This window comes from Rutilus rutilus (assembly GCF_951802725.1).
Source record: "Rutilus rutilus genome assembly, chromosome: 7".
NCBI classification, from domain to species: domain Eukaryota; kingdom Metazoa; phylum Chordata; class Actinopteri; order Cypriniformes; family Leuciscidae; genus Rutilus; species Rutilus rutilus.
The window spans coordinates 7,741,143-7,764,406 of record NC_140221.1 but is presented as its reverse complement, the minus strand read 5'-3'; the positions used below and the strand labels follow the sequence as shown (position 1 = coordinate 7,764,406).

Below are 23,264 nucleotides of genomic sequence, written 5' to 3'. Positions count from 1 at the left end.
TGATGGCTGAGCGTACTGCGCAGCCTCAAACTGACCTTGACGACGTAGATGTGACGTGAGCAACCTGTCTGTCTTCCAGCAGCTGTGCCAAGAGAAATCTGAATCATTCCCTTCCGAAACTTGCAGAGACGGAGAGTATGAGTAGGAGCAGGAGAAACTTTTGCTAAGTATTCTGATAAATTATTTTGTAATTTTGCCTCCACATCCCCCCGATTACCCGCGAGCTTCTCCTCCTGTCCATATGGTAATTTCTCTACTGTGCGACAGAGTCGCGTGGTTATGACGCAATCGTTAGCCTATTTTTTACAAAAACTGCATCTACGGGGCCATAACGTAAGATACAAGGTAATGGAGCCTTTTATACATTTTCGTGTTTCTTTAGAAATAAATAATGGACAAATGGAGTCTTTAAACGCCTCAGATGTAAAGTTATTCGCTGTCAAAGTGACGCCAAAATGAATGGGAGTCAATGGAATGCTAACAGCAGGTGATGGTCTGCTAATCAATGGCGGCGCCCGGGGAAGCTTCAGTTTTTTCTGAAAGATTACCCCCTTGGTTATGGTAAGGTTATGGTAAGGGGCGTGGCATTTCTAAAACGCGCTCGAAGCAGCTGACCAATCACAACACACTGGTCCAGCCGACCAGTCAGAGCACATCATGCTTTCCGGAAGGAGGGGCTACATAGAAGCAGGAACTAAACAGAGAGTTACTGACTGGGAAGTATGGAGCCCCGCACATGACATGCAATAAATTTTTTTTATCATATGCACGATTTACTAATTCGTTTCCTCAATTTACTAAATTGTGCAGACGATTTACTAATTTGTTCTTTCTATTTATATATCGTCCGCACGATAGAGCAAATCAAGGGAACGAAATAGCAAATCGTGCGCATGATTTATAAATCGAGGGACGAAATAGTACATCGTGTGCATGATTTAGTAAATCGAGGCAACGAATTAGTAAATCTTGCGCACGATTTAACCTACAATTTTTTTTCTGCATGTCATGTGAGGGGCTCTGTAGGGAAGAGAGTTTTTAAATATGTGAAAAATAAGGTGTTTTTTGACCATTCAACCATTACATCTATTCTAGTAGGCCCCAAAACCAATACTTTGTAAAAGGGCAACATAGGTCCTATTTAGCGGTCAGAAGTGTTCATAAAGTGCTCAATGCAATACAGAATAGTCAGTGGCACAGTGATGTGTTAAATGCTGCTAGAACTGATGCTGACAGCTTGGCACTCTTTTGCTTGGCTCATTAATACATTACACCATAATGTCTCTGCAAGGAAAGATAGTTGTCTTCTTTATGTGTTTGTAAAGGCCAGCTACATGTTATTTTATTTATTTATTTAGAAAAGGGACAATGTACATTAATCAACATTCGTGAATACCAAATTAGCCTGAAGGCTAGTTTTCATCGGTAGTCCCTTTGCCAGATGTCATTAGGCCTAAATCTAGAGAAAAGGGTAAAACATAGAACAACTCTGTAAAATACAATTAAACATATTATACAAAAAGATGGTATATATACACAATACAAAAAAAGAAGAAAAAAAGACATTGTTATGAGTTAAATATTACTAATTATAATGAAATTATTAGTAATAATAATAGAGGAAGCAGCATTAATGTTCACATTGTTGATTATGAAGAAGCCATTTCTTAAAATGATGCTTAAATGAGTTAAATCTCTGTTACCTTCAACAAACTATTTCAAGTTTCTGAAGTGACGTCCATCATTTGCTTTTGACCCTGTGGCAAGACAAGCAGATGAAGGATGCTCATGTTATGGTGTAACCTTAGATCTAAATGGCTAGGACGAATGAAGGTATAACAAAGTTAATATCTGAGATATGAATCAATGCAAGTACTCTAAAATCCGGTCCTAGGGCCATTACCATGAGGTTCCAGCGTGTACTACAAGGGGACCGTGCTATATAGGAAGATTATCCCTATTGCACAAGTAACCAATATCATTCTGTGTGCAGTCTCGCATTGTACACAAAGCCATCAGTAGTACATTAAACAAAACATCACGGGACACTGGGCGCAAAAGCACTTCCGAGCAACAAATGGTTAAAATGAAGAAATCTTAATATGTTTTCCGTATCATAAACTGTGTAGTTAATGTGCGAGTATACATTTAGCATGCTACTCTCAGAGGAAGAAAATGAGAATTGTTTTATTACAGCGGCTATATTATGCACTGTCAAATAGCATTCTAATTTTTTTTCTTTTATGGTCTGTACATATGAAATTGTGATGTGCATTATATTATTTGTATTATGCATACGCACAAATCATATGCAAATTGCTGAAGTGAAATGCTCTAGCCATTAAAGCACTGTGTTTATTTATTATGCCATTAAACTTTCCAAAATGAACACAAATAAAACCAGCTGTCAGGGTGTGTGTTCCCTACAATCAGGGAAAATATTGTTTAAAAGAATGAAAGGTCCAACAGGATGTATAAAAGTATCAAAATCACGGACTGTCCTGCCATGTGAACCTGACAAGCTGTTATATAAAATATAGGCTACACGACCCTAATAATGTGGCCCGCCAGGAGATGTCACTGTCGTGTGACACCTCAAAAGCAACGTCACCTTCATGAAATACAGTTACTTGTGCAATTTTCATTTGTGTATTGCACACACTTCTGGGTGATATGTTGTTGATTAAGATGTTTTGTTTTAAAATAAAAAAAATTGGCTTAATAACATTGTTTTTTTTATTCCTGCAACCAAAATACACAAAACAGCGTTTCAGTCTCTCCTCTGTTTACTCTGCACCTTTACTAACTGTAATAATATATATATATATATACATACATACATACATTACATACACACAAATTTTGTATGCTTATTTTTGAGGTAAGATAGTATAACGTTCACGTTTATAATTCTTGCTTAATTTGATAGGCTAAGAACCACTAGCTTTTCATTTACAAGTTTACAAAACAAGAAGTGTCATGACTGACCATGTTCTTTCACTGGACGATTGCACAAACTAATATAGACCTACATTTGCTACAATTTTGAGAGTGACCAAAACACACACTGCCAGTAATGTTTTATGTATTTATATTTCTGTCTTAAGTTGTCCTGTTTTTTTATTTAATTAAAATGTTTGCTATATTTTTACCCTTTTCAGTTAAACTGTTTAAAATAGGTTTTGATCCGTGACAATATTTAAAATATCTACCACCCATCATATTTACACACTCCGGAAAAAAAAGTAGCCTACAAACACTGTCAGTGGGCTGATACCCCTTCGAAAGGTGCTAATATGTAAAAATTTAAGGTACTAATATAAGGGTAAGTACAAAAAAGGTACAAATGTGTATCTTTTGAAAGGGTACATTTCTAGTGACAGCTTTTGTACCTTTTCTTCTAAGAGATAATTAATGGATTTTATAAACTAGGCCTACTCTTATTTGTTGCAGGCATATATGCAAATATTGTATCAAAGTATGATACCGCAAAAAAATCCTCCTGGTCTCTCCTAAAAAATTAAAAATAAAAATCCATTGAGAAATATTTCAATCACAAAAAAATCTAAAGAAAAGCATTTCTCTTACAGTAATGGGAATCCGGAGCTGAACTTTAAGTTGATCATCGTCTCATCATATTTCTTTGGATCTTGGGATGAAATGTGACCCTGTCATGCTTTTGTGACATGCACATGACGGACGCGTGGAAACGTCAGAGCGGTGTGATTGTAAAGACTCGTGTCACGTGACCGCTGAGAACTGAAGTGATTTGAAGGGTTCAGAGATTCACCAGCTACTTCAAACAAGTCCAGCGGAACGCAAAGCCTACTTTACGCCACAGCTCGAGTGTTGAAACGCAAAGTTAAGTTGTGTGACCTAAGGAGGGGTGGTCTTGAATAAATCTCTACTTTGACCAAGCTCAACAGTGAAGCCGAACCAGACCGGAGCGCTGCATTGTTAAGAAGAATTTAGCCGTTATTTTTTTCGTAAGTCCTCGGAAAGTAACATCGAAAAAAATAGGTTTGATACGCTACACACAGTGATACCAACAGAAAGGTTTATCATATGTATCGTTGATAGTTTACCAGGAAAGGTTGTGCTGGACTTCAGTTCCTGCTGAGAAGAATTTCAAGTCATCTTTCGGACTTCATCCAGGAAGAAAACACTTTTTTCATCGGAGCGGACAAGTAAACGTTTATTTCCATGCATCGTTGGGCGACGATCTTGTTCAACGTCGCATAACTTCAGGTTAAATATACATCGAAAAATCGGATCTCATCCATAACATAGACTGGTACAATTTGATGTCAAGGTTAGCCTACTATAGGAAATTCTATATTGCCGCGTCGTGTATCAGTTGTTTTGTGTGATGCTTTTGTAGATTATTAAACTAACAAGCTCGTGGACGACACTGGTATTGTGCTGTTACGATACCATTTCTGGCGTTTCATGCTTTCACGGGATTATAGTTTGAATTGAAATCTCTGGATGGACGAAAACGGCTATATTCCGTGCCGTGTGGATTACTGAGAGAGAGAGAGATACGCGTGGGAATCGAGACACCTGAGCCGGATACCTGTAACTTTTCTCTCTCTGTCGAAAGCTCCTCATCGTACATGAGATTGGGCTTTCTGTCTGTCGCTGGTTGACACGGTCTTTTTTTTATTTAACTCCTACTGGTCTGGTATAATGGACGTGATAGCTCTAGATAAAGTTCACCAGCATCACAATCCAACAGATTCTCGCTGGGAATTCGTCGCCGGACTGTAGACGTCGGTCGGGAGATATTTTGGAGGAGTGCTGTTGTTTATCATCACAAACGGGATTTATTCGTGGAAACTACGATGTCCGTTTTACGCTCTTGGATGGAAACTCTGTTGCTGTATATGTTCATTTCAGATGGTAAGTCTGCTTATGCACGCGTGTTTTTTTTTATTTTTATTTTATTTTATAGGCTACCATAGCCTATACTTGCTTGATAATATTTGGATGTTGTGAATGACTGCAGCGGATTTGATCCTATATGTTTGGATGTTGAGATGCAGTGGGTTTTATAAGTCTTAATTGGTCATTCAACACACATACACTAAAGCGCAGAGCTGAGATTAAACCGTTTTTAACGCTTCAAGTTCTTGTTTTGTTGCTGTCTCCAGCCTTGGTTGGCAACGTAAGCTTCAAGTGCGCCTTTTTTTACTTCATATAATGTTTTTTTTTTCTTCTTTTTTTTTTTTTTAAACACAGCAAACACTTATTATTCAAGCATAGCAACTGCCCGCAAGGTGGGAGCACGACTAAAGCTTGAGGCCAACCGTTACAAAAAAAAAAGCCCCTTTTTTTAAAACAACAATGTGAAATCAGTTTTTGAGCCTGCTCTGTCGAAATGACTTTTTCTAGTGTTGTGATGTAAAAGAAGGTTATGAATTAGGGAATGGAGAGTCTATTTAAGACTAAACCCCTAAAAGTAGTCAAAACAAAATATGTGGTGTTGAGTGACTTGAAAAGTACACAGACTATAATAAACCCAATTCTACGTAGGTATTCTAAGATAAAAAAGATTATGAATCATGAAAGTTACAGGGTTATTGCTAGTTCACCCAAAAATCTAAATGATCCCATAATTTTCTCACCCTCAAGCCATAGGAACATACGACTTTTTTCTTTCAGCCTCACACAATCGTAATTATATTAAAAATATGAGGAGTGGGAGTATAGGCTAATAGTAGTGAATGGTACCTTGTTTTTTGAAGCCTATAAACTGCATCCATCCATCATAAAAGTAATCCATATGGCTCCAGGGGGTTAATAAAGGCCTTCTGAAGCAAAGTGATGCATTTTTGTAAGAAAAATATCCATGATTATAACTTTATAAACTGTAATCACTAGCTTCCGGTGATGTCCATCCACGCGTTCACGAGAGAGTCAGAGGAAGAGTGACCTCTGACCTAACATTACATAGGATGTAGGAGAGTAGCGTAAGCTTAGTTGAGTATAGACCCATTTTGCGGTTCAAATAAATATGGCTGGACAACAAACTCAAGCTCCTCTGACATTTCTCATAAAAAAAAATTCTCATTTTAGATTTTTTATTTGTGATTGGTGTTTTGTTTTGCTCTATCCTCTGTGTTCGTCAATACGTCGGGTCATACGTCGGGTCAGAGGTCACTCTTCGGCCTGAACGCAACTCGTGTATGGCCGTTACCTGAAGCCAGTCATTCTACTTTATAGTTATAATTATGGATATTTTTCTTACAAAAACACATACCTTCGCTTCAGAATGATCCCTTATGATGGATGGATGGATGCGCTTTTTTGGGCTTAAAAAAAAAGAGGTAGGCTACCATTCACTCCCATTTTAGAGCCAGGATATTTTTAATACAACTCAGATTGTGTTTGGCTGAAATAATAAAGTCATATACACCTAGGGTGGACTAAGGGTGAGTAAATTATGTGATAATTGTTGGTTTTTGGGTGAACTAACCCATGTTTGATTGCGTTTTTTTTTTTTTTTTTGGTGGCAAAAAAAAAAAAAAAAAGGTAAATCAGATCGTTTTAAATGTCTGGCAAAACACCTGTCTTTTTTCTTCTTCTTTTTTTTTAGTTGAGCAACGAAAATATTTAAAAGTTTTAAATGTATTTAAAAGTGTTCCTTCTATTGAGAGGTTCAGTGTTGCATTACTAAATTTACGGGGGACTTGTGGGTGGGACAAGTTTGGATTATTAGCCAATATTTTCTAATTATCTGATGCTTGTTTACGAGGAATCAGTACCTGTTCAAGTTCATTTCAGATTTGCTCCCTCTGCAGTTTTCAAATGAATACGATACCAAATGAGACTGTATCTACTTATCTAATTGCCAATCTGCATTCATATAAATACATGTATCTCTCTTTTTTAAAATAATTTTTGGATTAGCTATCACAGCTGTGTCTCTCATTGTTTAATTGACAGCTGTATCTCATCAAGAGGAATCCTATTGAAACACGAAACATGTCATTATAGGCTATTTTAGAGTCAGAACCATATTATGGCATCATGGTGTGACTAAGATTATTACATTGACAGTCATCAGTACAGAAGAGAGATTTCTTTGCAATATTCCTTTGAGGTCTAATCCCATCCCTTATTTTCCCTTCATGAAGCCATAAGAACAAAGGCAACATCCTTTGGGAGTCATCAAAGTTCTGAGGGTTCGTTATGTGACTTGACTATAATCTATGGTATTTGACAGAAACTTGGATATGAGGAACACCAGAAAGGGAGTTTCGTTTGTAGAAAAGTTATGAGTTATGCCATGGGAATTGTTAGTTGATTTAAATTTGATCAACTTGCTTGCGCATTTCACTCTTCCATGATTCATACCTTGAACATATAGAAGGCAGGAGCGATGGAAGGTCAGATGTGCTCATAATGTCATCTGTCAGGCACTGTCCAATACAATTGCGCATGTTTTGACAACAATGCCACTCAGTCATGCGTTTGCATCTGTAATCCAGACAGCCGTCGTCTGCGGTTGTTACTGATGTACTTGGGCACTAAATTGGGCCAGCGCAAGTGCGTCTCCTCCGCTTCCAGTTACAGACGTGACAGACAGGAACCAGACATTAAGATCAAGGAAAACATCAACAAACCTGAGACGTGCCGTGAGCTCTCTAGGAATGTCTTGTTTGTTAATCCACGGTGTTGCACCTGTGCGGAGAGCCCTGGTTCGGTTTCAGAGCGGCTTCCTTGTGAAACCAAATCATCTGGAAAGAAATAGCTTTGTTTTGTACTCTTGTTTTATTTAGTAGGCCTGGGAAGTTGCATCAGTGCCTTGATTGTTGGACCCCTGTGCTGCTTCTCATCCTTACAACAAACTAACCTGAAATTATTTTCGACAACTCTTCGAATTGAATCCTGATTATGATATGACTCCTCTTTCATGGTCTTAAATGTTTTAAAAGTTGTATGTATTAACATACACTGAGCAGAACAAAGAAAAAGGCTCAGAGTTGCGTCGTCGTGAATGCTGCATCTGGAAAATTTAAAGGGATAACGTCAAAATCGGTCATAATTTATTCACTCTCATGTCATTTAAATCCAAACTTTTTTGATTTTCTGGTAACACTTTACAATAAGGTGTGTTAGTTAACTACATTAATAATGAACTGCATGTATAGCATTTATGAATCTTTGTTAATGTTAATTTCAACATTTACTAATACTTTATTACAATCATGTTAACATTAGTTAATGCACTGTGAACTAACATTGAACAGTTGTATTTTTATTAACTAACGCTAACAAATACAGTAACAAATGGATTGCTCATGGTTAGTTCATGTTAGTTAATACATTATCTAATGTTAACTAATGAACCTTATTGTAAAGTGTTACCGATTTTCTTTCTTCTGCAAAACACAAATATTGTGAATGAATATATTTTGTGTGTGTGTGTGTCCATTCATTGAAATTCAACTGGGTTGAATGTTGTTTTTCACAGACAGGGCTTAGGCTAGATTAAACCAGTAGTAGGCCTCAGATCAGTTAGGATCTTTTATGAACATGACTTAGATGAAAAAAATCACTGGTTGCATCTTGACACAAAACAATGGCACTGACATGTTTTAAGATATGTCAGTGCAGGTTGCTTTCAGTTAAACCAGCTCAAACATGCATTTTAGTCTGGAACTAAACCTTGTCTGTGAAACTGAATATTCAACTTATTTCAAAGGTTCAAAGTTAACAGCTCTCAAAAATTTCACAGCAGAAGTATAAATCCTGGTAGATAATCGCCAGTCATTTTTGAGTCATTTCTTTGAACAGATGTATTTTAGAGACAGTTATCTGTCCAGTTCCTTTTTGGTGGGTTTGAAAGATTTAGATACGTGCAAAATTTAGGTGCACCCACCTTTTGCCGATTTTTGGAATGCCGGACCACTTGAACACTCCTTTAGGAATGCAAGGATAATGCCCGTTCGTTATCAATTGGCCCTGCTTTTTTATCTGCTGCTTTATATGAAGTCCTTGACAAACTTGACAGAATTTGCACAGGTTCACCTGGTAGCCTACTAATGAGATTTCTTAATGGGATTTAGGTCTGTGTGACATTTGTAAACTCAAGCAACCTAATTACCATAAGAATAAGGTAGATTTGATCCGGAACAAAAAAAAAAAGGTGAAAAGTTTTAAATTGAAGCAGGATGTTTTTGTAGAATAGTTATTTTTGTCTTTCCTGGTAAAAGAATATTTAATTTCATCATCTCTTGGCTTACACGTACACCCACTATAATCTGTGGCACAGCATGTCAAATCATTGATTAATGCAGTAATAGCATTAGCTGGCACCAACAGCGACACTACAAAACGTTGTTCCTTGAGTTGCAGTAAAAGACAGCTTTGTGAAGTGGTGGTTTCTACAGATATGGGATGACTGAAGACCTCCCGCACTGGCCCTGAAGGCACTATGGCCTTTCTTCTGAAAGCACACAACTTGTTTACATTCACTGCACATTGCCCTTTAAAAGAAAGATCTCCTCCAATCACAAGCACCGTGATCAATAACTGCACCAGGATAGCAACATTCTTTAAAATGTTCTTTTATTTATTCAGAGGGTGGGCCTAATAGCATGAGATGGCTTATACGTTACCATCGTTAAAACATCCCTTTTTGAGTTTGAAGTTGACCCTTTGTCATGCGAGATAAATTGCCTCTCCCCAGGCAACCCGCCTGACCCATCTGTCAACCAATCAGGGAAAGAGACACTGCTTGTATCCTCCAGACTCTTTAGTTTGGTACCTACTGTGTCCATTCATCACTTATATCCTTCACTGTCATCATATACAGTCATCATATAGCGATAGCTCTGAGAATCATGACCAGAAACCTCTCCCAGACAGCAGGGATGAGGAAAAATCACAAATGGACAACATTTGCGCCATCCCTACATTTTGTTTTCAGCGTGTTTTTTTGGGAACGGCTGACTGTATCGTGCTCTTGCTTTAATAAGACTGCAGCTATGATTAAAGGGCTGACTCAGGAGACTGTAACCTGTATTTCCCAGTCTTGTTTCTTGCCCGTCGTTGTATGCCTGCCAGCTGCACAGGATTAGTGTCTTGACAAAAGGAATGCTTATTAATAAGGAAATTGTCTGTAGCTGCAGGAAAATTAAGTAGATGTGAGATGCATATTTTGTTAGTCTGAAAAATCTCTGTGAGGCTATTAATTAGCCGACTAGGAGCATTTGCAAGGACAGAAACAAATAGATTAGCTGGGAAAATGCCTCTTGCCTTTTCGAGTAGAATTATCATTATCGCATCTACTTTCAAAGGCTTTGCTGTGACGGTAGAAATGTGCCAACAGAAACAGACTTTGCAGTAGCGCTTAAATGGATGCTTTTGCACGGCTATCGGTGGGCAGCACTGATTTACGTTATTTACGTATGAGAGCAGCAAAGAAATGTGGAGCAATTCAAAAATACATGACACAATTAGACCAAAACAAGTCAAAAAGAGGAAGAAATCGTGTTGTTAGTCGCAGAGTTTTGTTTATAGTTGCTGAGCAAACTTGCACAATCACATCCACATGAACAGTTTTTTTTTAATTTTGTATAATATATATATATATATTATATTATATTTTTTTGTCTAATGTCGCAGAATGTGATGCTGTTTTTGCACTGATGCCAGATTGATCATTCATTTGTTTTGAATAATCAGATTTTTTTGATTATTTAAATATTATTTAATAATTAATGTGGCATCGTACATTTTTGGGTAATTCACTCAATTCAAATTAGTCAATTTAAATGTTATATTTATTATATAAACCAATTTTTTCGCATTTATGCAATTTTACACATCTTTAGACTGCTGAGCCTTTTACACACACACACACGCACACAGTTTTGGTTCGGTAAGATTTTAAATGTTTTTGAAAGAAGTCTCTTATGCTCACCAAGGCTGCATTTATTTGATCAAAATATCATATCATATTGTTAAATATATTATTACAGTTTGAAATAACTGTTTCTATTTGAATATATTTCAAAATGTAATTTATTCTGTGATTATTCCAGTCTCCAGTGTCACATGATCCTTCAGAAATCATTTTCTGATTTCTCAAGAAACATTTATTGTGATTATCAGTGTTTACAACAGTTGTGCTGCCTAATATTTTTGTGGAAACCATGATTTTTTTTTTTTTTTTTTTTTTTTTTTTTAGGAGTCTTTTATTAATAGAAAGTTCAAAAGAAAAGCACTTATTTGAAATGGAAATCTTATGTAACTTTATAAATGTCTTTACTGTCACTTTTTATCAATGTATTGCATATGGATTAGGCACATTTTATACATAAAAAGGCACAGGTTCATTATGCATAAAAATTTTTATATTATTTTTTATGTATGATTTTGTCAAGCTGTGGCCTTCCTGAGTCCACACCTGTGCATGAGACAAAAACGATACCTATGCTGTAATGTAAAAATAGTTGCTTGTTTTTTTCTGTCAGTGGCATGAACATATTTGTTTTTTTCCCCCTTAATTACTAAACTAATAATGTTAAACAGGTCATCAACATAGCATTGTGAAGTCCAAACGTTGCCACACATTTTGCCTCTACATGGGAGACTGTGATCTGTGATCACTGCAGTGGAAGCTGAAGAAATATGGCCAGATTTTTGCCCTCCAGCATTTCTTGGCTCCTCACGTGGTCTTGTTTGCCTCCCTCCCTTCCTCTCTTCCTCCATATCTGCCGCCGCTTCCCTCCCTCCCTCCATTTCTCATGTGCTACAAATCTGCAGAAGTTGCTTGTACTCCCAGTGCCCAGGACAACTAGATGTCCCCTCAGCCTTTAGGCTTTGCTTGCTTTCCTTTTTCCTTACTTCAGTTGTGATATTTCTTGCTCCTTCTGCACTGCCGGCTTCCGCTTGGCATGAGGATTTCACAACCCAAACTGTAAGCCCAGGTGGAATGATTAGAAGGGCAAATTGGTTGAGTCTGCAGTCCAGATATTTAAATCAGCAGACTCAGGCTGATGTGGGCGGTAAAGACACTCACTGGCCTGCATCGTCATTACCTTTCCTAATTGAAGGACACCTGTGGCAGAAGAGGTGATGATGGCGACGAGGGCTGACTGTGGGTCAGTGTTGTCTCAGCGTGACTCATTAGTCTTTCTGCTGAGCTCTTGTGCTGCTGCTTTTAAAAATTCCTCAAGCTTACACCAGTGACAGTAGCACAGTAACCTCAAACTGTGAGTGCAGAGCCACACTGAGGGGGAAATGTGTGTGGGTTGACTGAATGACTGTCACTGTGTAATATTATGCAACAGTAGTAATAAAGTATTAAACAGGGGCATAATCTACACTTTTGTAGGCCAAAAGTATGCCGCATTCATATGCGCCTGCTGAATGTTGTTTCAAAGCCATAGCATTTTTTTCTTTTTTTTTCATTGCTACTAAAACAGCTTTTACTCTAGGGCTGCTCATTAGCGGGGGAACATATATATATTTTGTTTTTCTGCAATATATATTACGATATGAAAAAAATACTGGAAGTTTCACCAGATGACTTGAATAGGTCTATTCTAGAATGATTGGGGTGATTTTGTTAGGGAGTGCATCTGTATAGAAAGAAAAAAAAGAGCCAAACTTTTTACCCTGAACTTTTTAAAGTGTGGAATCCTTTTAGGGCTGAATGGAAAAACTTTTAAAAAGTGGGTGTTCATGATTGGATTTACTCTTTACAAGAACCAGCTCAAACCATAAAGTGAACTTCCATAAACCATAAACTTTCCACTTCAGTTTTCATAGACCACATTTACACTGTTTTTGACCAATTCAGTATGACTATAAGATAATAATAATTTTGATTTTATTGTGATTATTATTAAACATTATTGTAAAACTATTATACTGTATTTTTTTTTATATTTGATTGTAAAATTACAATACTGATATTTAATTTCTTCATTTGCAAATGCTATACCATCAATTTAATTTTTACGGGTTGTCGGAAAATGTGCTGCCGGTTTCAGATTGAAGGCAATGTATGAGCAGCTCAGTGTCTCATCGTCTCGATCATCTTCGTTCACAGTGAAAACACTGTATTATGAACTACATGTGTGTAATTGACGCACTTCACTGAAACAGGTAGCACATACTGTATTTACTTAATTAAATCACAACCTGCACAATTTGAAAATCACACTAAGCATATCATCATGATATCATTGGCAGGTTGGAACAGAAGGCTTACAGCACATTCTACTAGTCGAAGCAGTACGTCGACTAAATAGTATGTTCAAACACGTTATTTACAGCCAACATGGTGGATCTTATGTTTTCATATTGTATTCTACGCACATGCATACTTGCAGAATGTACTTTATTAAAGGTGCAGTATGTAATATTGACAGCTGGCGGTTCAAGTACTGCAGTCCAAATTCAAAATATTGTAGAAAGTTGTTTCCCCCGCCCCCCTCCTCCTCAGACTCGACTCTTACGTGGGTTGCCAGATTGGGGACACGCAACAGGAGCGAGCGCAATTGACAATGGAAGGCGAGAAGACTTAGCCTACACACTGTGAGTTGATGAGTTGATTTATCTGCGTTTTAATATGCTCCCGTTCATAGAGATTTTTAAATGGATGCCGAGGCTTTTTAGGTCAGGTCTGCGATCTCTGACCCAGTTTACTCTGTGTTTTCTGCCAGCTGACAACCTGGTGTGTCGAAATACCATTGGGTAAATTGGCAGTGGGCGGGATCACACAGACCAAAACAAAAATAGACATTATGACATGGAACGCACATTTTAAAGTAAAATAACTGGCTGTAGCATTGTTTTTCAGAGAAATAAGTATGTGCACTTAGCATGTTCCCTAAATATCTGCAGACATATGATGGTATTTTTTACATACATGACATACAGCACCTTTAGTGGCCGAGAAGAAAGCTCTTCATCAAATTGTGTATGATTTTAGTGTAAGGATTAGATTTTTTTGCACCTGCTAGTAACAGGTGTAGCCAAAATAGCCTGTTAAACCTGTTTCAGGGGGGTGTCCACATACTTTTGACCATGCAGTGTATAATGTAAGTCAAGGTTTCTTGCACAAAAAAGGTTTATATTTCCTCACTTTGAAGTAAACACTACACTCAGCTGATGTGCCTATATAATCAAATGACCCATTTATAATTAGATATCCATATGTTGTTATTGTGAATTCTTTTGGCCACAATAATTTTTTAGTTATAAATCTGATATTGTGACAGCCCTAGGAATGTTGCTGTAAAAGGCGTTGATATTGTTGGTAATGGTAATTTTCTCATGGATGTGACATCTTAAGCTTAGACTATTTCTGAGTGACCCAATTTTGCTGCTTGAGTTTCTTCAATGTTCTGGACTGGGGAAGGAGCATTGTGAATGTATTTGTGAATGTATTCATTCACGAGCAGGGAAATACTTCCATTATGCATCACATTTAAAGTAAGAGCATATTTAAATTGCTAGGCGTAAACGAAAAGTGTGCTGTACTTTTTTTTTTTTTTGGGGCCCCGACAGGTTGATTGAGTTGAGAGAATCGGCCATTATTCTCTTCAGGCCCTGGGGTGAGCTAAAACCGAGGAATGAGTAAAGTTTACAGGCCATTATATATAGAGCTTTAAAAGACATTATAAGCTGTTCACAGGACATGGAGTTGCACAATATAGCCGGATCCTTCCACAACTGCATCTTTACCCCTGGAAGAACCTCACAGCTGTCTGCCAGAGATCTGAATTAAAGATTACAATGACAGCACAGTCAGCGTGTGATCCTGCACAAGCTTTCTTCATTAAGGCAATAAGCTCTTTTTCCTTCTGTTTTCTTTATACTCTTATTAGGTTCCCTCACAGGTTCTGCATGTACTGCTTCATCTCAACAAAAGAACAACACTTCCGTTCATGACAACCAACGCGTTTCCGTCAAACCATAATCATGGACAAGATGACTGTGGGAAAGGTTTGAGAAACATTTTTGCATACCCAAGACTTTTTCCAATCTGCTCGTCACATCACCTCAGAAAAATCCCTCTCGAGTCAGTTTGAAGTTGACTTTGATGTTCCCTATATTCCGACAAGAATAGTCATGGTTGCTGGCGACATGCCATATCTCGTAGCCATCGTTCTGGATAGACATTCAAAGTCTTAACTATGAGAAAGAGGGATCCACTGTCTGTAGATCTGATCAGAGTATATTTGTATCTGCAGAAGTCAACAGTATTCAAAGTGGTGTCAGTTATTATTATATCAAAAGCTTTAAATCTGTTTTACAATCCAGTATTTTTGTCTAGAGGAGTAATAGAGCCATCAAACCCACCTGTGCTCATTCTGTCACTGACCTCATTCATTGTTTTTAAGACAGAAGTTGTTGCTTCTCAGTACAACAGTGATAGTCTTCCCTGGAGACCTCAGTGGTGCCTCAACATGGTTCTCATCTCTATGACGGTCATGTAAAAGTGTGACCCTGCTGTTTTTTCCACCTCCCAAAAAGATGTAGAACATGTTTGCTCTTGATGCACCTCTCCAGTTGGCTTGTACTGCAAAGCTAGCACTGCGGCTGGGAGTTTGTTTTCAGTTTCAGCCATCATATGTTGACATGTTAGAGTGTCTCTGACAGCCGTATGTTTCTTCCTGTCCTTCCAAGCTCTGCCGGAAAGCCTGGCAAAAATACCAGTCTGCTAGGCACTGAGATCAGTGAACAGACAATCATGTTTTCATACTGTGATGCCTGGCAAAAGCTGGCAAATGCTGCCATGGTCATGAATGGCAACCAGGTATTCCATTTTGATTGTTCATTACAACAGCTTTATTAACCCCAAAATGAAAAGTGTAATTTTTTACTCTTATGCCGTTCCAAACCTCTGACTTGCCCAATATTTTTTTTGTCTATGCAATGACAGTTAGCAAGCTAACACATGGTAGCAACATGTTAGCAATGTGCTAAAACATGCTTCTAGAAACATGCTAAACATGTTAGCAAGATACTGTAAAAAGTGTTCAGTTCACTAAGAAAAAATAGTAAACCCTTTGCCTTAAAATTATGAAGTAAATAAACTTAATGCTTATGTTATGTAAACAATTCCAAAAAAAAATTTTTGATTAAGCATGACGTTTATTTACTTCATTTTAAGGCAATGGGTTTCCTCAATTTTTTAAGTTAAGTCAACTGATCACTTTTTGCAGTGTAGCAACTTCTAGAAATACAATAAAACATAGAATCATGTGAAAACAAGCAAGCTTTCAGATCGCTTTGGATAACTTAGTTTAATCTAGTTTACTCTCATGTCGTTCCAAACCTGTATGCCTTTGTTTCAACTGTCTTTGTCGGTTTTCTCGAATTCTCAGAATTTTTTTGTTGTTGTTGTTAACATTTCTCAAAATAGCTTATTTTGTGTTCCACGTAAGAAAGTAAGTCATACAGGTTCTGAACAATATGAAGATGAGTAAAAGTTCAAAGTTCAAGTTCATAATGTTAAAAGTGTATACTTTGACGTTTCTTCTATCCCAGTTTAATGAGCGAACCAACAATGGAATACAATTTTTAAGACTCAACAATGCAATTCCGTTTGGTGCCTCTAATGGTGTAGAAATGACACACTTCATCTTTACATCTTTACTGCTATCTTGTTGCCTGCAGTGTTACAATACCCAGTAGGGAGCTCAGGAGAAGATAGGAGAATACCTTGCAGAAAAACAGCTTTCCGGGCATTATAATCCATTTTTATTGTTGACTAAAGACGTGGCACCAGTGAGATTGTGACACCTCCTCTGGTAGAAACGGATTAACCCAAGACAAGCATGTTGCCGGATGAGGGATGAGAACACCAAATCCCTGAAATAAGCACTGGGACCCCTGGGAAATCAAACTCTATAGCGACTGGCGAACGAGAGAGCAACATGCGTACAACTCAGAAACGCATTGCATCACACATCATGCCCTTTATATGTTCCCAACTGATGTCAAAACCCAGAATCCTCTCATGCAAACGCACATGCATGCACTATGCCCATTTATCTTTCTGTTTTTCTCTTATGCACACAAAACAGTTGTGAACTATAGAAGTACTTCTTACTGACTTAAAAGAAGTTTAGCAAAGTTTATTTTTGTATTTATGCTTTGGGCAAACATTTCATGTTACCTAAGTTATTTGACGTTTGTGTTTATTATTATTTTTTTTATGTTTGAAGGGGTGATACTTATACTTATTTTTTAATACAATTTAATGACCGTGAATATGATAATTGAAACAATTAATCTGAATTTAAAAGTGCGGTCACATTCAACCATGACAAAGTTATTCTTCAAACAAAAGTGTCCAATAACAGCAGTTGCAAAGATGAAGTTAGTATTCAACAGTTTTCATAGACTACTGATATGAATGTTTGTCTTTATCTCATCTGAGTTTTCATGATTTAAACAATGGTCAAACAATGTTTTGTGACTGAATGTTAGCTTAGAAACATGCTACTGCCAAACTCTGTCTCCAGTTTGGCGAGAGATTTGTGCACCATATGGAGTTGCTTCCTATGTTTAGCATCTATGTTTCCAAATCTGACACAAGATTCCATCTTTATTACAATACTGGCTTAGAAGGCAGTATATACACAAATCACACTATGTTTTGGAACTTATTGTCTGCCCACAGGCATTTACCTGCTTTTTTGCTTCCAAGGGCAAAAAATCTATAACGATTAAAAAAATTCTCAGAAGCACCACAATTCTAGTATGAGTCAAAATGAGATTTGTATAATGGTCTGTGAAATGTTTAAGGAGCCTGTGATGATGAACAAAGCAAAAATCACATCCGCATGTTATTTCTCCCTACAAGCCACTTCGAATGTGGCTAATGACTCAGGAAACATTACTGCATGGATTAAGTTGAGCTTGACAGGTCTGGCTCAAGGGATTTGTTTTATTTTCTCTGTTTAGGTTGTGTTTTATGCATTGTAAGAAGATTATTTGAAATATGAACAGGATTACTACACAACCACCATAAAATGATATTGAGAAAAAAAAAGTTTACATTGGCCATGTGTTTACAGGGATTAACCAACGTCTGATTTCCGCCACAGAATAAAAAAAATAATAATAATAAGTGCAACTTTATCTTACAATTTTGACTTTTTTTCTTGCAATTGTGAGTTTACATCTTGCAATTCTGAGAAAAAAAGTTAGAATTGCGAAATAAACTTGCAATGCTGAGAAAAGAAACAAAAAACTGTAATCCCCCCAGAATTGGATTGCAAGTTTATATCAAGTTTATATGAGAAAAGAAGTCAGAATTGCGAGATGTAGCCTAAACTTGCTTTAACTATTTCTCGCAATTCTGACTTTATTTCTTGCAATTGCGAGAGCTTGTATAAAACAGCTTGAGAACAATAATACGTAACGTCAAATTTACCCTTATAGAAAAGCCATTCAATGCTCATAAACTCGTTTGTCAGCAAGAAAAATAACTATAGAAAGGGGCATTTTGCTAAATATGCACTATATCAAATAATCCTTATATTTTTACTTAACCTGTTGTCTACATGAGACAGAATGGAAGATGAAATTCAGCACTGCCCTTATAATTGCATGTGAAGAGCTCCCTTTTACTAAATTTACCTCAGATATTAATGAAGAAAAATAGATAGGGTGTGTGCAGGGCACAACAATGTTTATAGGATGCATTAGGAGAAGGCCAAACTACTCATTGTCCAATTGATGATGCTGACATTATTATGGTCTGTGACACTGGTTCAGATTCTGCTTAAAGATAATTATTTGTGACTGTTCTCAAGTTGGAAAAGGAATTCAGTTTCTACTTTAAGTGAATCTTAGTTCCCAGGACATCCACAAGATGGATGTAAATGCTGATGCTGTAAAAGAAGGGCAGACGTGACAACGCATGACAAAATTAAAACACATTCTTTTGTGGCACTTAAAAAATAATAATTTGGTTTAATAATTTTTTTCCTTTTTCCCTTAATGGATTTTTTTTTTTTTTTTTTTTTTTTGTCTGGAGCCGTTCCATGGTATTTGTGCTTATAACACATTTCTTTTCCAGCCTTTTCATGGCCTCAGGTTCAGGATAATTTCCAAGCATAAATGTTATTTTCAGCAGTGGCCTATCATAATTTTGTCATAAAAGAAACCATTATCAGATAAGCATGAGAGTGTTTCTCATTGTGCACCTGCAGAGCAGAACTATAATTTAATTTAAGTAACAATGGTCACACCTGAGGGATGTTCTCTAATTTTTAAGAATGCCTTTGACTGGGGTTTCATCATTTTTTGGAGCAAAATATTTTTAAACTGGATCAAGCTGAAATAGTCATTAGAGTATTTAATGAGGTGCACAATGACCGATACAGTACATTTAGTATATATATATATATAGATCAAATCTGCCATTCAACGGATGGTTAGAGTCCTGGATGCTGATTGGTCAATACAGAGTCAATACTAAGGCTATGTTCAGTCCAAATCTGATAATTTGTGTGTCCGATTGGAATCTAAAAAATGACTGACTGTCCATAGTTCACTCACAAAAATAATTGTTTTATATATTTATGGTAGGAAATTTGCAAAATATCTTGATGGGAACATGATCTTTACTTAATATCCTAATCGATAATTTTGAAAAATCGATAATTTTGACCCATACAATGTATTGTTGGCTATTGCCACAAATATGCCCGTGCTAATTGTGACTGGTTTTGTGATCCAAGGGTCACATATTGTGTATCGAAACTGTTCAGGTTTGATTTGTGTGTCCCATGCTGCTCTTTTGTTTTCTGGAATATCTGCTTTGGTTTTTTAATGGCAATGACATTGGGCTGGTGGGCGTACAGCAAAAACAACCACAACAGCAACATGGAGGGGTTTGGAATATAGACGTTGTCTTATTTGCAACATTGACGTGTAGCCGCCGTGCTTGACTACTGCCTCTTAATCCCTATTCGGACGGGATTAACTTTACAAGGGTAGATGGAGTAATGTAATTTTACCACAGGACGTCTGTAATTTTAAAGGGCACCTATTATGACTCTTTTCACAAGATGTAAAATAAGTCTCTGATGTCCCCAGAGTATGTATGTGAAGTTTTAGCTCAAAATACCCAACAGATCATTTTTTACAGCATGTTTAAATTGTCATTTTTTGGGGCTCAGAAAAACGCGCTGTTTTAGTGTGTGCCCTTTAAATGCAAATAAGCTGCTGCTGCCGGCCCAGGGGGCGGAGCCTCACGAGCTCCCGCTCAGAACCAGGACAATCTCATCTGATAACATCAGAACAGAAACTCTCAGTTGCGGTGTTCATTTCGACTCGGAGTCGGACAATAATGCCCACAGAGCCAGAGAATATATATATATGCTGTATGGAGATAGAACAGGTATAGTTTAGTTTAATTATGGTTATAATTTACTTGTCATCTGCTTTTATCCACTATTAATACAAGCCTGCTGTAGCAGACCCTGTCCGAATGATGACCAAAATATACTGACGAGTTCAGTGAAGTTTATTGTACATCACACAAAAGATGAAGCGTTAGTTTTACTCCAGAGAATTACAGTAAGAGCTGAATAAACACAGTATAAGAAGTGCGCATTAAAGTCTTATCCATAAACTCTCTCTCTCTCCCTTTCATTATCAACAACATACACAGCGAAGTACACAAAACACTCGTTACAACTAACAGTAAACAAATAAAAACACACCTTTTCAGTGGGTGCTTAATAAACTGGTAAACCTTATATCCGTAAAATGACTCGATGAGCTGCCATAAAGAGGCACTTTCATTTCTGCCGTGATCAGTAACGTTAGTCCTGTCGCTCTGAAGACCGTAAGCTGGATCACAAACAGTACAGATCCATCCTCGAGTAACAACGAGAGTAAATGAAGACTGCTATGTTCATTCTTACATCCAACAACAACACACCTCAATCGCTTAGGAGACATTCTTGTCTACAGCTGCTCAAGCGTCAAACAATGGCGGACTCTGTGTCCAGCTCACTCAGGGCGGGTCTATGCTCAAACTGCAGTGTCAATCAACAGTCGTGGGAGGGGCTTGCGCAATTCTACGTCACATTGCATAGAATCTTAGAACAGCTCATTCTGAGACAGTGCTTATGATTTATTGAGATTGTAAAAAAAACACTGGGTGGATTTTTATCATTCTAGGGTGGTTTTGCTCACACACTGCCAACACACATTTATGTTCAAACACCATGTAAAAGTGAATTTCGCATAATAGGTGCCCTTTAATGGCCAATTCGCAGGGGAAAAGATATCTCAGTAAAACTAGCAGAAGCGGGAGGGGTAACTCGATTTGATCACCACCCTGTCGTCATGTGCACTTACGTTGCTTCCTGATATCACGTGCGCAAACACATACAACCTATATATATATATATATATATATATAACAGTTATGTCTGGTTGAACGATGTACTATTAATTAACTTCAGATTGGATTGTGTTGGTAAAAGGCACTAACGCTAAAAGATGTTTTGTGCCTCTAACAAGTGTTTTCGATCTTCTTTCTGATCTGAATGGTGTGTGGAAAACACTTGAGTTTTGCCACAGACTTGTCCCAGCGTCTAGAATGCAACTGAATGCTTTTTCAAGCGTCTCCATACTTGAAAAACCACGGAAAACTACCTTTAAACAGGAAATTATGAAATATTTGCGTACATTTTTACAGCGGGTCTTTTCGCACGGGATTAGTATTACCTGAGGTCATTTTTCTGGACCTTTTTACTGAAGGTAAAAGTCGCTGTAATCTTTACTGACATTGTCCGTAATGATTACTGAGATGGCACATTCGGACGGGGCTAAAATCACTGAGCAGCTCTGGTAATTATTACTTTACCCCACCTCTCCATGTTAAACTAGTCCCGTCCGAATAGGGCTTTATGAGGCAGCGGCAGAACCGTAGGAGGCTCGCATGAGCAGCTTTATTCAGTGCTGTCGTCTGTCTCCACCGGTTTCAAAATCTCTGTTATATTGGCATTTTCTGCATTTTTCCGATTGGAAACTGATCTAAAATTATAGACGTCTACATTGGCTACGTTCACACTGTCAGTCACAATCCAATTACGTGTGTAACCGATTAGAATCTAATCTAAAAATATTGATTTCGCAAATGTTCAGATCTGATTTGAGTGCCCATGCAGCTCTTTCATTTTCCGGAATATCTGCATTGGTTTCTATGGAAATGACGAAAACAACAACAACCGCAACATGGAGGGGTTTGCAATAGAGATGTTGTCTTATTAGAAGTTGACAACATGGAAATGTGTAGTCGCCGCGCGGGACTAACGTTACTGCATCTTCTGAGCCATCGGCAGAACCGTAGGAGGTATCACGGCTTTATTCCGGCTGTCGTCTTCGCCAGTCTCAAAATATATCGCCACTATATTGTCATTTTCTGCTCGTCCGGCACTTTTCAACAACACATCATTGTTTCGGCAGCGACTTTCACCATGTTTCCTTTAATTAACAACGCCAACGTTTTACGTGGCATGAGAAAGTCACATAAACCATGCAAAATCAGATCAGTCAGACTGAAAAGGATTTCCAGAAATGCATTTTAAATAAGAGTTCAAACCACATATGGATGTATCTTGAAACACATTTCATGTGGTTTTTTTTTTTTTTTTTTGCCATTCACACTTGCTAAATCCGATTGCATTTCAATCGGACATGCACACAAATCGGATTTGGACTGACAGTCTGACCATAGCCTTAAACGATGCTTAAAATACATGGTCTAGTATCAACTATGATGTGAAACACCTGTTAACCGAGATACTGTGTGCGTGTAAACCCAGAATAAACCTATCAGCACTATATAGTTTAGATGCTATTTGGGACAATTTTTTTTATTTTTTATGCATATCTTAAAAAAAAAATGTACAATTTAAAATACAATTCATTCATACGATAACTTGAACACACTTGTTTTAGTTTCTGATTTAAAATTTATTTTGTCACAAAATCAAAAGCTAATTTTGGCACAACGTCAAAAAATGTGAGGGTGATACAACTGTCCTGATATAGTAAAGAAAAAAGCCTCATTAAAATGAATGTAATAACTAACTTTAATATATAGATTGCATTTTAAGATCTTGGTATATGTTTTAAACTTTTAAAAGATGTTTCTTTTTCTTTGACATTCTTATTTTCAGTCTTTTTTCACTAACCCATTTTCTGTGTTTAATAATATTTAAAAGAACATTTGAACATTAATATTTAATTATACAGTGACC

The 23,264-nt window shown here is 37.2% G+C and overlaps 1 protein-coding gene across 1 annotated transcript in view; it reads left to right on the top strand.

The window, feature by feature from the left end:
* Window positions 1-3,756: 3,756 nt before the first annotated feature.
* Window positions 3,757-23,264, top strand: part of tmem132e (transmembrane protein 132E) — a 354,664-nt gene continuing 335,156 nt past the window's right edge. The window contains exon 1 of the mRNA XM_084414634.1: window positions 3,757-4,902. Coding sequence (XP_084270760.1) covers window positions 4,845-4,902 — 58 coding nt within the window. The 5' untranslated portion in view covers window positions 3,757-4,844. The remainder of the gene's footprint in view (window positions 4,903-23,264) is intronic.